This window comes from Octopus bimaculoides, chromosome 7 (genome assembly GCF_046866305.1).
Source record: "Octopus bimaculoides isolate indiv1 chromosome 7, ASM4686630v1, whole genome shotgun sequence".
NCBI lineage: Eukaryota > Metazoa > Mollusca > Cephalopoda > Octopoda > Octopodidae > Octopus > Octopus bimaculoides.
In genome coordinates, this window is record NC_142934.1 from 33,101,703 (window position 1) to 33,116,702 (window position 15,000).

A 15,000-nucleotide genomic window follows, 5' to 3' on the forward strand; every position below is an offset into this window, starting at 1 on the left:
ATTTACTGGAAAATTATATATATATATATATATATATATATATATATATATATATCGAATACATATGTATATATACATATATATATATATATATATATACATATACATATATATATATATATAGATATATACACAGGGTGTGGTGAATAAATAAATTGTCATCTAAATTACACAAGAATGAAAATAACACTAACACCAAATTATATATACATATTATTTATATTATATATATATTATAATATAAAACAAACAGTAAAAGGTTGTCATTATAGTACTCGGAGTTTCAAATGTTGAAGCAAAGAGCTCTGATGCATTCTCGTTGCCTACTAATGGCAACAGACACTATGAAAGACCGTTGAATAAAAGCGAAGTTACTCTAATACATAGACAAAGAAAAAGAGAAAAGAGAAAAAATACACACAACCTATTCTCACAATACATGGATATAAACCTCCTGCGTTCACGTCTACATATGTACACACTCACACAAACATGCATATGTACATGCACATACACACTCACACAAGCATATATGTGTATGTACATACTTATTCATACATATGCATACATGCATATATGTATGCAAATGTATGTACATACTTATACATACATATGCACACATGTATATATGTATGCAACCTCATCCTCATATACACATAGGTGTTTACATGCATACATGTAACATAATACACATATATTTAGACACTTATATGTTTAAATATATGTATATATACACAGACATACAGTCACACGCCTGCGCACACACACACACACACACACGCATGCACACACACACACACACATCAAATGGATGTGTTATAATACTATTTCACATATACAAAAACAGCCGTACCAACAATCCAACATACTTCCATCATCAGCTGCTCCATAGATATCATTATGGTTTCGACGCCTGGGCAGTACTATTCAAGCTGGCAGTGTCAACAGCACTAAAATAAGTGTTGTTTGGGAACAAACATACCAAAGAAACCATAACTTTCAAACACATTTACCCTATGCACAAATGTATTGGTAAATAAATTCAATAAGTCAATTACAACTAACTCTTAATATATATATTTTCCAAATGTGTATAGAATAATATATGAGTTGAATAAAGTTAAAACATGGTCTGGTTTCCATGTTTTTTATTATGGTATTTAAAAAAAATATAAATTCTTTTATAAATTTCTAGTAACACACAATCCACATCACCAAAACATTTTTAACGTCATCAAAACAAATTTGCCAATCATGAAACAAAGTGAAAAATTTTTAAATGTAATAACTAATCAAACACTTATCTTAAGCAAAAGGCAACCACATAACCTAGAGAAACTATTAACAAAGGTAAAATTCAACTATGAACAAACAGGATAAATCATTCACTGTATCCAAGTGTAATGATAACAGATGTGGATTGTGTAAATACATGCATACTGGTAGATCCATTAGAACAAAAAATAGACAGATTTTCCCAAATGCACATATGAACTGCAAAAGCAGAAATTTGATCTACTGCATTGAATGCCCCAATTGCGAGGAACTATGTATTGGTGAGACAGAGAATGCATTATTGGAATGCTCACAAGTCCACAGACAACAAATCCAGAACACTAATGTTCGCCAAATTCCATTGAGTGAAAATGTTTCTAATTATTCTTTTCCACAAACTACATGACACAAGTGATGTTGGAAAAAAGTTAAAAGAAAAATGGTTTATTAAAATGTATAAACCTGTTCTGAATGGTAATAACAACAATAATGTAACGAGCAGTTAATGATGTGGATTAAAAAATATCTTTAACATATGAATATAAACAAATTACAGAAGACTCCCACCAATTGAAATAAAAATGATCGAAACCAACTAAGTTTGCTCACTCATAAAACCATTACGTGTAAACTGCAAGCTAATTGGTTAAAATAAATGTGGGATCTATGCCAGTAATATCAGTACGCCTGGCAAGCTGTGATGTTTAAGCTGCATGCTCATTGGTCAAAACTGTATTCCAAAATTTGGCTTGTTGGAGCCTTCTAAGAGGTACAAAAAGGAAGAAGTCCATCATTTTACTACAGTTGTTAAGAACTCAACTGTCAGTTAAATATATTTTGAAAGTGCTAATTGAACTTTATGAACATTACAAAGTTTTTTTTTTAATGTTTAACACACTTCAACATAGTAAAAAATTTAAACTTTTTTGAAATACTATAACAAACATGAAAACCAGACCATGTTATACATATATACATGTACTTACATACATATACACACAGATATACATACACACAGAGATACATATACATACAGACACACATGCACACACACATATATATATACACCCACATACATACCTGCATATATATTCTGCACACACATTAGTGGAAATTTAATTAGAGATTGGACAGGGTAATTCTGAACTATATCTAATATAATAAATGTGAAAACTAATTTCTGTGTGTTAGTGTGTCACACTTAGACCTCCTCTCTCACTATTCAATGACACTTGTACTATTCTTCATGATGCCGTGAGAGTAATAGTAGGCATAGAGACGGTGGTGAAGACAGAGAGAGAGAGAGAGAGAGAGAGAGAGAGAGAGAGAAAGAGAAAGTGAGGGAGAAAATGGGAGATAAAGAAATTTAGGGGGAGTTGATGATGTTTTATTAAAAGTAGTAGTGTTGATGGTGGCAGTGAAAGTAATAATAAAAGAGAAAGAAAGAGTGGGTATGTGAGAGAAAGAGGGAGATGATGTTCAACTTTGTTTAACCATGTCTCTTTGACAGAAATTCCTGTCGCCAGCATACTGAATATCATTTTTGTTTTATTTTTTTTTTTTGCTTTCTTTAATACCCCCTCCCACACACATACAATTCACTTTAATTGAAATAAAGTTTACCCAAAATTAAACATATCTAATATAATAAATGTGAATGTCAGTGTGTCACACTTTTGCAACTTTAATAAATCCTTTCTACTGGAAGTACAAGGCCTCAAATTTTTGGGGAAAGGATTAAGTCAATTACATTGACTCCAGTACATAACTGGTACTAATTTTATCAACCTCGAAAGGATGAAAGGCAAACTCAAAACCTAGCAGCAGACAAAATACTGCTGAGCATTTCACCCAGCGTGCTAACAATTCTGCCAGCTCGCTGCCTTAATATAATAATATAATATAATAAATGTGAATGTCAGTATGTCATACTTTTTCCACTTTACTCCTCGAGGCCGTAGCCCAACATATCATACAATTTTGGAATCGGGTTGACTCTATGAGTAAATTAAAAATATTCCGGGCCAAATCCGGACCCACAACCTTGAAATGTTGGATTCCCAAGTTTCCATTACAGTGATTGTTTTCGGCGATTTTTTCACATGACTTTTTGCAACAAAGTTGTTTTCTATGATAATTATTTTTATAATCTAAAGGCTAACTCTGTGAGTAAATTAAAAACATTTCTGGTCAAATCTGGACTTGTAATTCTGAAATTTTGGATTCCTATGTTTTCATTACTGCGATTGTTTTCGGTGATTTTTTTACATGATATTTTTGCAATGAATATGATCATCACTGGGATATGACTCTGGAGGAAGCAATTGCAACAAATTCTCCAAACCAAGTCAGAGATCTGTTTGCAGATCTTCCCATTCAGGATCAGTTGCTTAAAAGCTCTATACTAACTTAAAAGCCACCGAATAGGGTGGCTTTTAAGCTAGTAAAATTATACAGGTAAGGTTAAATTAAATGAAAAACCAAAAGTACAGGTGATACACATATATCTATACATAGCCACATATACCTATACACACATACGCACACATATCCAAGCAATGCACATATACAAATAAACACAAGCACATACACACACACACACATATATATGAACATTAGAAGCATCAGTTGTGGTGTGCAAGAGAGACGATTGCGCTGGTATGGACATGTGGTGAGAATGGATGAGGATAGCTGCCTGAAAAAGTGCCACACCCTAACAGTTGAGGGAACCCGTGGAAGAGGTAGGCCCAGGAAGACCTGGGCTGAGGTGGTGAGGCAAGACCTTCGTACATTGGGCCTCACCGAGGCGATGACTACTGACCGAGACCTTTGGAAATGTGCTGTACGTGAGAAGACCCGGTAAGCCAAGTAAGATCGTTGCCAGTGCCCCTGGACTGGCTCTTGTGCGAGTGGCACATGAGATGCACCATTTTGAGCGTGGCCATTGCCAGTACCGCCTGACTGGCTCCTGTAGGATTTTCGAGTGAGATCGTTACCAGTGCCCCTGGACTGGCTTGTGCGGGTGGCACATAAAAGACACCATTTCGAGCGTGGCCGTTTTCGTGCGGGTGACACGTAAAAGCACCCACTACACTCTCTGAGTGGTTGGCGTTAGGAAGGGCATCCAGCTGTAGAAACTCTGCCAAATTAGATTGGAGCCTGGTGTTGCCATCCGGTTTCACCAGTCCTCAGTCAAATCGTCCAACCCATGCTAGCATGGAAAGCGGACGTTAAACGATGATGATGATGATGATGATATACACACACACACATATATATATATATACACACACACACACATGTATGTGTGTTTATACATACATGGATGTATGCATACATACATACATGCATGCATGCAGGCAGGCAGGCAGGCCAGTAAAAATATTTTTACAACAAAATCTTATATTATCAGAATATACACCACGCACACAAACAATTCGCTCTAGCCAGTTACTATATATCATTATGCATGCATTACCAGAAATCCATAATAACCAAGTATCTTTAAAAATTATATCAAGGACTAACAGAAGTGCCCGGCGTTGCTCGGGGCTTAATTGTTTTAAAGTACTGTTGATGATTCTACTCAATTATGATTATTGAGGGAAAGATTGCTATAAGTTGAAAACCAACCAATCAATTTGCAACTGGACAGAAAGCCTTGCCTAGAGCATTGCAGCACTCTGAGAAGTGGGTAACAATAGAATGTGAGGTGGCCCTGAAGAAGCTGTTTTATTGTTCTCACAATTGTAACAATGTCTTAGCAATGCAGATGACTTAAGACACGTACGTACTGTATCAGCTCTATTCCCCTTGGGAATAACTGGCAGTGTTTGCCTGAAGTCCCCTGAAAGAAGAAGTGTTATGCCTCCCATGGGAACTGTAGAGTCTTTGATGTCTCTCAGAGATCTATGTAGCGTCTCAAGAGTACCTCTGTGGGCCATTGTACATTCATCCCAAAAGATAAGCTTGCATCGTCTGAACACTTCTGCCTGATCTGAGCTGTTACTGATGTTGCAAATTGGTGTGTCCGTCTTCGCTAAGTCAAGCGGAAGGTTCAAAGTGGAGTGAGCTGTCTTGCCGCCTGGCAACAAAGTAGCCGCAATTCCAGATGATGCCACAGCTAAGGCAATGTGTTCGCCTAATCTCAGCCAATATTAATTTTGTGACAAAAGTTTTGCCAGTTCCTGCAGGAGCGTCGAGGAAGAAAATCCCCCCAGCTTTGTCCCGGACAGAATTAATAACGGAGTTGTAAGCGAACTTCTGTTCTGGAAGGAGCTTTGGCTGATTGTTCGCTATGTACTGGGCAAGTTCGTCAACATTATAACATGTCTCACGCAGCAAATTGGAAGACAGTGTGTTTGGGCGTTCCCGGTTTGTTGAAGGTAGTCCATACACTGGCAACGCACTCCTGCCCATATTGAGAACAGTATCTTTGATTTCAAGCAGCGCTCTGTTGTAAATGAGGTCACTGTACTCGACGTCGATTGATGGATTTAGCAAGTGAACCTGATGCAGGAAATCTTCAGACATGTAATTTTTGTAGGTCAGCCATAAAGAGGCGGGATCACCCAAGTCGCACCATAGGAGTAGAATAGCGAAAAGCGATCTTAGTCTTTTAGGGGATTTTAACAAAACGCCCTCCGCCATAGTGGCGGCCCATTGTGATTCGTCCTCCAAAAGTCCGCGCCTGAAGCAGGCTTCGCGGAAAGTGTCACATAATTCACTGTCAACAGTTCTTATGTCTTGAAAGCTTTGTGGGCCGACAACATCATGAAGGAGAAGGTGAACATGAAAACACTCATGCTGGTGGGGAGGCACAGTGTACACTCTTCCTAGACAACTGTTAAACTTGACACCGGGATGTCCTTGAACATCCTGACCTGACTTCCTACGCACCCAAGTGTTCTTTGACCACGTATAGTAGGACGGAACCTGAGGGTATAAAAGTGTTTTGGCAAATGTGTCAATTTGGCAAAGCCTAAAAAAAACCAGTCAAAGTTGTTTCTTTTCGATTGGCTGCCAATTGAGCAGCAGTCTGTTCAGTAAAATAAGTCCGCTGGCCGTTTTCCAAATGAACCGCGAGTTGTATGATGGCGGGGTTCCTTTGGTGAAGCGGAAACTCGAATATCCGTCAAAAAGCTTCACCACTGCTGATATATCGACCTGCCAAGTACTGCGACACCTCGTCCATGCTATTGTCCTTTTGAAGGCCGAACATGGCAGCATCCGAACCCTTGTTAACATAAGTACTGAATGACAGAACTCCACATTTATATGAGCGTTGAAAATTGTCATCAGTAATGGACAGTATGGGACCACCCATCTATTATCAACTTGATGACCCCGTAAGGTTATAGTGAATCCCCCATTCTCAGGCCGCCTTCGTCTGTACAGTGGATATCCATCACCAGCGGTCTGGGTCTCATCCACGAAACTCTTTGGGTATCGTTTAGTGCACACATGGTCTTTGTGGCATGAGGAGAATTTTTGAAAACCGGGACCGCACGGACCATGCACCATGTGTGCCTTGACAATGTCGTACAGCTGTCGGTCAACAGTGGGGTTTGGGATTTCTGCTTTGATGATTTCATCTATAAGTGTAGGGTCTATTTTGGTGACCAACCAAACCAAAATGTGTGAGTGTGGCAACCCTCTCTTCTGCCACTCAACAGTATACATGTGACACTTAACAGGGCCAAACACCTGCCCTTTTTTGATGAAATCAATTAGCCTAGTCAGCTTCTGCTTGAAAATCCTGGCAATAAGATCATGCCGATGTGGGAGAAGTTCCCGTGTTACCTCAACCCACTTGGGGTTACATGTAAACGTGATGAATAAACCAGGGCGTCCATAGTGCCGAACGAAAGTCATAGCGTCTTGTGTTCGCTCGTGCATGTATCGTGGCCCCCCTGTATATGTTGAGGGGAGAATGCACATTTTGCCGATGTTTCTTGGGTCAGCGTCATTATTGATGCCATCACGCAAATGGCTGTAGGAATCTGATCGCAGCTTCTTCTAAGTGACAGGTATTTGCATGTATCTGTGTATTTGTATGTAAGTGTATAGGTGGTATTTCATGTGCGAAATAAAAGGTGAAAGTTGTTATAGAAAGAGGAAATGACATTGTGTTACAGGGAAAAATATTTATTTGACTCTCTTTTTCTTTCGTGTCTCTGTTAGGGTTTAGTTCCCGCCAATTAGAATGAGGTCATTGGTAACCATAGGTACATATATATGTGTGTATTTACGTATGATTGGTAGTGTGTCTGTTTATTTGACACTCACTCCCCTTCGTTTCTTTGTCTTTTTTCTTGGATCATTCGTAAACGTTGATAAGAGAAAGTAGCAATTGAAATGATGTGTAAGAGGAATAGAAATAGTTAATTTTAGAGGGGCAAAGTAATTTTGTATGTAGTTTTTAATATCTGTCATTACAGTATCGAAATGTGATTGTTTCAGTTTTGATAGTTTTCTTTTTCTCCTTCCTTTTTTCTTGTATTTGTTGTTGGATTTTTCATAAAGCTTCATAAGAGAAAGTAGGAGTTGAAAGGATTTGTATTAGAAAGAGGAAATTAGATTTTATTAGGGAGAAAATGTTTACCTCCGTAGTTTTACGGATTTTATTCATTATTAGGAAATTTTTGGAGTGAAAAAATGACGCAGTGACCTAACTTATTGTATTTAGAATATTAATTGCAATTGTTTAATCGAAGAAATTTTGAATTGTGTAAATGTATTAATTTTAAACATACACACACACAGAGTAGATTTGCCTTTTATAGTATAGATACATCCATATATATATTTTGAACCATGAGAATGAGTGCTCAACACCACATTGGTGAATAAAGATTCTTTAGTATTAAGGCTACTTTTGGTTTCATGTTAAGGAATACCTCAACAATTATTAAGCCTATCACTTGGACACATCGGTGTTTGTCTCTATTTTGGATTAAAACATGAAAAGTTACAGAAAATCACAATAAAATCATGTGAGAATTTTGGTAAACGAAAATACAAGGTATCAAGGAGAACAGTTCTTGGATGATCATCTCCCTTGGATTTGACTTGCAAAAAAAAAATTGAAATTCATTCAAATTTTTATATGCATACCTGCATTAATGTTTAAACTACACACAATCTTACAATTTTAAAATTTGTGCACTTAAAAGCATATATTTACATATATGTGCACCTCGTTACCAAATGTTTATCACATGTTGTAACATACAAATTCTGCAGTTTTTGTAATTTCAAATATTATTAGTTTGTGTGTATTTTGTGTAAACATCCATGGATTAGTATACACACACACACACACACACACACATACATATATATATATATATATATATATATATATATATATATATATATATTGTTTCAGTCTATGTATTATGTGGTTTTTTGTGCATCCACATACATAAATATTATTGTGATATATTCATTTGCAACAGTTTGCTATAAATGTTTAAGTTAGTAAATACCCTAGTGATTAATGGAACAAATCTTCCTCAGTTAATATACGGCTTATTTGAAAAGCATCTAAAGAAAATATTCATTACACTAAACATTAACTATCACAGAGCCTCTTTCAACTTCAACCAATTTTTAATTTGCTCACTCTTCTACTCTGTCTCTATCATTCTTTGTCACACTGTGCATGTGTGTATGAGTGTATGTGTGTATGTGTGTGTGTTGGTGTGTGCATGTAGATGCAAACACATCTTACACATCTTATGTTAACTCCCTTTATATTTCTTTTATTCTCTCTCCTTCTCTCTCTATATGATGTAAAGCTTAACTGGAGAATCAACATTTATATTATTATATAGAGATACATAAACATACATGGACATGCAGACACACATACACACACACAGACACATAGACACACACACACACTGATTGTAAAGTTCAGCATCAACCTTAATTTATGCTAACTCTCTATGGATCTCTCTTTTACTCTCCTTCTCTTCTATATGATATAAAGCTTCACTGGGGAAATTAACCAACAATCAACCAACATTTATATTTGCCATTATTAAATAGAGATACTAAAATACTTATGTAAACTTTTTGTCATCATGAGGTCTTGGAGATCAAATAAAAAATTACTTGTGCAATTCCCATGGAAAACTTAAGTTACAAGAAAAACTGTTTCAATGTTAAAAATTTTGATGTAAAAATAGAAAGTAGGAAAATGTTGCACATCTTGCTTTATAAATCATGTCTGTTTGTAACTACTAAATGTCAATACAGATTTCCTAAAGCTTTAAATTCATCATTATATATAAACACATCATCATTTAATGCTCACTTTTCCATGCTTGCATGGGTCAGATGGAATTCATTGAGGCATATTTTCTACAGTCAGATACCCTTCCTGTCACCAACCCTCACCAGTCTCCAAGCAAGATATGTTTTCCATGGAAGTTGGAAATGAACATTACTTGCATGGTGGTGACACTCATTTACAACTATTATGTGATGTCAAGACAAGGGTATACACAAATGCACATGTTCACACACACACACACACACACACACACACACACACACACACACACACACATTCTCATACAATGGGCTTCTTTCAGTTTCTGTCTACCAAATCTGCTCAGAAGGTTTGGTCAGTCCATGGCTATAATAGCAGGCACCTGCCTAAAGTATTGTGCAGTGGAACTGAATCTACAACCACATTGTTTGGAAGCAAACTTCTTAACCACATAGCCACACCTGCACTTATAATTATTGAAATTATATTTCAAAAGTTCTGTGGTATGTGACTGTCCTTCACAACACATTCTAAATTGGGCTCTGAATGAATACAAAATGAAAGCTAGCTGAGATAGCTGAAGATTTTGGTCTAATGCTGTTGCGCTGATTAACAATGTTCATATTAGTATTCTGTTCCCTTGCAGCAGAGAACTATATTTACACATGGATGACCAAATGAGAATGAATCTTATGGGATTGCTACACCAGACAGAAATCATAGTCAATCTCCCTACATGCCACACCATACCTTAACTTCTTAAAAAGAGGCATATTATATACTGGAGTCTGAGTTGAACTATTTAGGAAGAACATAAAAAAGGAAAAGAAAAAAAAACAAGATGGTCATGGCTTGAATGCCTAAGTCTACTCAATTAAGTCTGGTCTTCTGTTAAATAACAACTCACCTACATAAGGTGCCTGTTTACAGCAAGAGGATATGAGTTAGATGTGTGGTCTTTTCAGATTATGTGTTTCTTGGTTTAATATAATTTTCTCCATAAAAGCATGAGTTTACTTGAAGCAGCTAGATGGCTTTCCTTCTGCTAAACTTTTAACCACAAACTAAAAATAGTATCTGTTTTTTTCAGTGAGGCAGACTTGGGTGAGAAGCCACCATATAAATCATACAAGATGAAATAACAAAAATTCAATATTCACAGGAAATATAAAAAGAGACAAAGCCATGATAGAAGAGAAAAGATCAGAACTTACCAAAGTTTCTTTTTAAATGTCATATTCTTTGGTAAAAAACGAATGGTACTCTGCTTGAAGATCTTAGGTGCAGTTTCATTGGTATCAGTGGAGGTTAGCAGAGATTCAAGTGTGATATCTTCCACTTTACCAGAGGTGCTATAACTCCTAGCTTTGGCATTTTGATTGTAGTTTGTACGTCGTTTTCTAACTGGTAGTGTTTTAGCATAGATAATATTCATTTCTGGGTCAGAAGCAACAACATGAGGTAGGGTGCAATACAGGTATGCTTCATTCAGCTCAAGTTCAGTAAGTGATGGTTTCTTTTCCATTTCATCTTCTGTGTAAAAGAAAGAAAAGTATTTATTATATTTATAAATATTTATTATACACTTATAAGTTAGTCAAATGACAGAGCTATGTGAATATTGTATTCCCTACTAAATTGATCAGATCAAGGTTATTGATGTTCAGCTTAAACACATGAAAGTCAATATTAGCAGGAAAGGTGCTGAGGTGGAAGAACAAATACTAAATAATCATTCTCTATAAAAATCATTCTCTATAATCAAATGACTGTACTTAACAGTGTGCTATTGATAGTACCTAATATGTAAGTGTCTCCATCTTTCACCTAAGAACCACAGTATTCTATGTTTGTAACTAAATGGGAGCAGAACAACAATTTCATCACAATCTGTTCATCCCCAAATGTGATGTTGATTACTCACATTTTTCTTTGTTACATAAGTCTGTGAGTGGATAATATATATATATATATATATATATATATATATATATATATATATATATATATATAAATATAAACAATTGCAGCGTGGAAGGCGTTTATAAGCCATTTAAAATAACACACAAAATCCGTTAGATTCACTTCAACATTTAAATTTAATTTGTCAAAATATTTTCGTCGCTTTGAGACCGCGACCTGTTCACTGACAAAATTCTGTGCTGCATCTGAGAAAGTAATAGTTAGTTCATGATATATATGTACATGTGTATGTATGTATGTATGTATGTATGTATGTATGTATGTATGTATGTATGTGCGTGTACATGTGTGCGCGTATGCATCTGTGTACATGCGTATGTATGTGTGCATGCCTATACACATGTATGTATATATGTATATATGTATGTATGTGAGTATGCACGTATGTACTTGTATGAGTATGCTTGTCCCACCCGCAACAAACGAGGTAGACCACCTACCATTACCTCAGCATACAAAAAGACCCGCTGTGAACGCTGGCATGGCTGGACGAAACCAAACCACCCACCTTCAGATGCACACGACATCAGAATTACTGTAGCACACGCTATTGGTGTAAGCCTTAAAACCACACTTAAAAATCATATTTTTAAGTTCAACAGCAAACTATATAAACAGGAGAAAGGCGGTGCTATTGGAGTAGGGATCGCCGGTGATGTTGCTAACCTCTTCATGGTATGGTGAGACAGAAAATTTAAACAGTGCTTAGCGACCCGTAACATCCACTTAGCTATGTACTGTCGATACGTTGACGATATTAACCTTGTCGTGAAATGTAAGAATGATACAAATAAACATACAGATAAGAACACTCCACTAAAAGAGGAACAGGTAATGACAGCTATACAACACATAGCTGACTCTATCCATAGCAGTATAAAGGTTACCGTAGACTACCCCTCAAAACACCCCAGTAATAGGTTACCCGTCCTAGATACTGAGCTATGGATAGAAAATACTATGATTGATGGATATGTTAAACCCTGTCTACTCCACTCACACTACTCTAAACCTATGGCTAATCCACTGGTAACCCGTAGTGACTGCTATGTCAAGTACTGCCAAGATCAACATCCTCGTAACAGACTTAGATAGAGTAATGAGAAATGTATCTCCACTATGCCAACCACAGGAACGACAACAACACATACAGCACTATATATTCCGAATGCAACGTTCCGGATACACACAACATGATAGAATCAGGGTGTACAATGGAGCAAAAACAAAATTCGTACGCATCCTAAGAGATGATGAAAACGGTACATGCCCCCTATACCGCAACAAGTTCTGGAATAGGTTAGAGAGGGACGCCAACAAAAGAAATAAGACCGACACTTGGTATGATAACAAGAAGTTTCACAGTGTGATGTTTGTTGATGCTACACCGAAGAGCATATTAAGTAAGGCATTCAAGAAAATCCTGCACGCAACTGGCCTTAAGATCAAAGTTGTAGAAAAGACAGGTAGGACTATCAAATCTGAGTTATGTAAATCATATCCGTTTGATAGAATCATCTGTCAAAATAATTGTGCAGTATGTTCTACAAACCCACACGTGAACTGCAAAACCAAGAACACTGTATACCAAATAAAGTGCCAAGAAGGAGCTTGCGCGACCAACCCAGAGTCATACATTGGTGAGACTTCTAAGAGTATCAAATGATAGGTTCAAAGAACACCTGGACAACTACATTGAAAAGAAACCTAACTCCATCTTCTATCAGCATGCTGTAGACTGCCACAAGGGCTCCTTAGGGAGCCTTAAATTAACATCTTGTCCAGACATCCCACTGATGCAATGCTGAGACAGGTCACTGAAGCTGTCTGTATACAAGAGTACAAACCCTCTCTCAACCGAAAATCCGAGTGGGGTAACATCCAGATTCCACACGGGAGTACACCTCTATAGTCACCCTTCTTTCTCTTTTACAAGTGGAATTCCTTTCCATACATACATGTTGAGATGCATAATACATACATATATGTTATTATATATAACCGTATGAGCGTATATAGTTTGATATGTGTGTGCGTGTGTGTAGATGTATGTGTGTGTGCACATGTGTGTATGTGTTGTGCGTTGTGTATGTGACTATGAGTGTGTGCATGCATGGGCGTATGAGTATGTGTAGATATGAGTGTGTGTAGATACATCTATGTGGTATGTTTATGGAGAAAAAAAATGCATATTTGAATTTTAACCGTTATGCTTGTATTAGTATTAATGTCATACATAGTTGTATATATGTATGTGTGTATGTGTGTGTGTGTATATATATGTATAGGTGTAGTGATGGTTAAGCGTATATGCGTGTATACTTTGAGATATGTATATTTGTGAGCGTGTGTGAGTGTCAATATGATTGTGTATACTTGTTTATATATGTATAAGTAAGGTTATATATGTACATATCTGTATCTAAGACGTTGTATCAATTCACCGTTAGACGATGGTGAGAGGGGCAAACGCACACACACACACATGTATGGGTGTGCGTGTTTACATATGTGTATATGCATATGTATATATGTGCGTATATACAACCTTCAACAAAGTAACTGTCATGTATACAACTTGAACTGACGCACATATCAGTACATAAACATACATTCACATGTACATACATATGCACACACACACACACACACACACACAAACACGTCTACACACTTACCCCATTACTCACATACATCCATAAGTACATACGTGCATACTCACATACATACATATATACATATATACATACATGTGTATAGGCATGCACACATACATACGCATGTACACAGATGCATACGCGCACACATGTACACGCACATACATACATACATACATACATACACATGTACATATATATCATGAACTAACTATTACTTTCTCAGATGCAGCACAGAATTTTGTCACTGAACAGGTCGCGGTCTCAAAGCGACGAAAATATTTTGACAAATTAAATTTAAATGTTGAAGTGAATCTAACGGATTTTGTGTGTTACTTTAAATGGCTTATAAACGCCTTCCACGCTGCAATTGTTTTCGTTCCAGCACACGATCTCAGATCAGGTCACTTGCTATGCAAGTGCATCTCCGTAATATATATATATAATTATATATAAAGGGCATTAACTGTGTATTAATGCCTCACGCTATCAAGGGACAAAATAAGTAAAAAAAAACTACCAAAAATAAGTAACATATTTACCGAAAGCGAAGGAATGCAGCTTTTCAAAATTTATCTCTTAAAAACATTTAACTCAACAGTAGACCACTGGTTTCTCAATCAAATACAGAAAAAACTGTGAAGTAACCTGTATTCTTTTGTTCATCAGTACACGTATGGTCAAGATATATAAAAAATAAACAAGAATCAACCTACCACGATGTAGCCATCACAGCAACGTTGTTTTTTGTTCACAATTATATATCCCTGAAAGAGATTTTAATTTATCCAGTTGCATCTCGGT

The 15,000-nt window shown here is 36.5% G+C and overlaps 1 protein-coding gene across 3 annotated transcripts in view; it reads right to left on the reverse strand.

Moving 5' to 3' along the window:
• Positions 1–15,000, reverse strand: part of LOC106879344 (transmembrane channel-like protein 7) — a 148,603-nt gene that overhangs the window by 115,908 nt on the left and 17,695 nt on the right. The window contains exons 1-2 of one of the 3 annotated variants that reach the window (XM_089355122.1): positions 13,387–13,483; positions 10,771–11,089 (exon numbers count right to left, since the gene is read on the reverse strand). In XM_089355122.1, the coding sequence (XP_089211248.1) occupies positions 10,771–11,089; positions 13,387–13,420 (353 nt within the window). In that variant the 5' untranslated portion in view covers positions 13,421–13,483. Of the gene's footprint in view, positions 1–10,770; positions 11,090–12,777; positions 12,797–13,386; positions 13,484–15,000 lie in introns of those variants that run through there. The other 2 variants (XM_089355123.1, XM_052969567.2) reach the window with 2 other exon arrangements.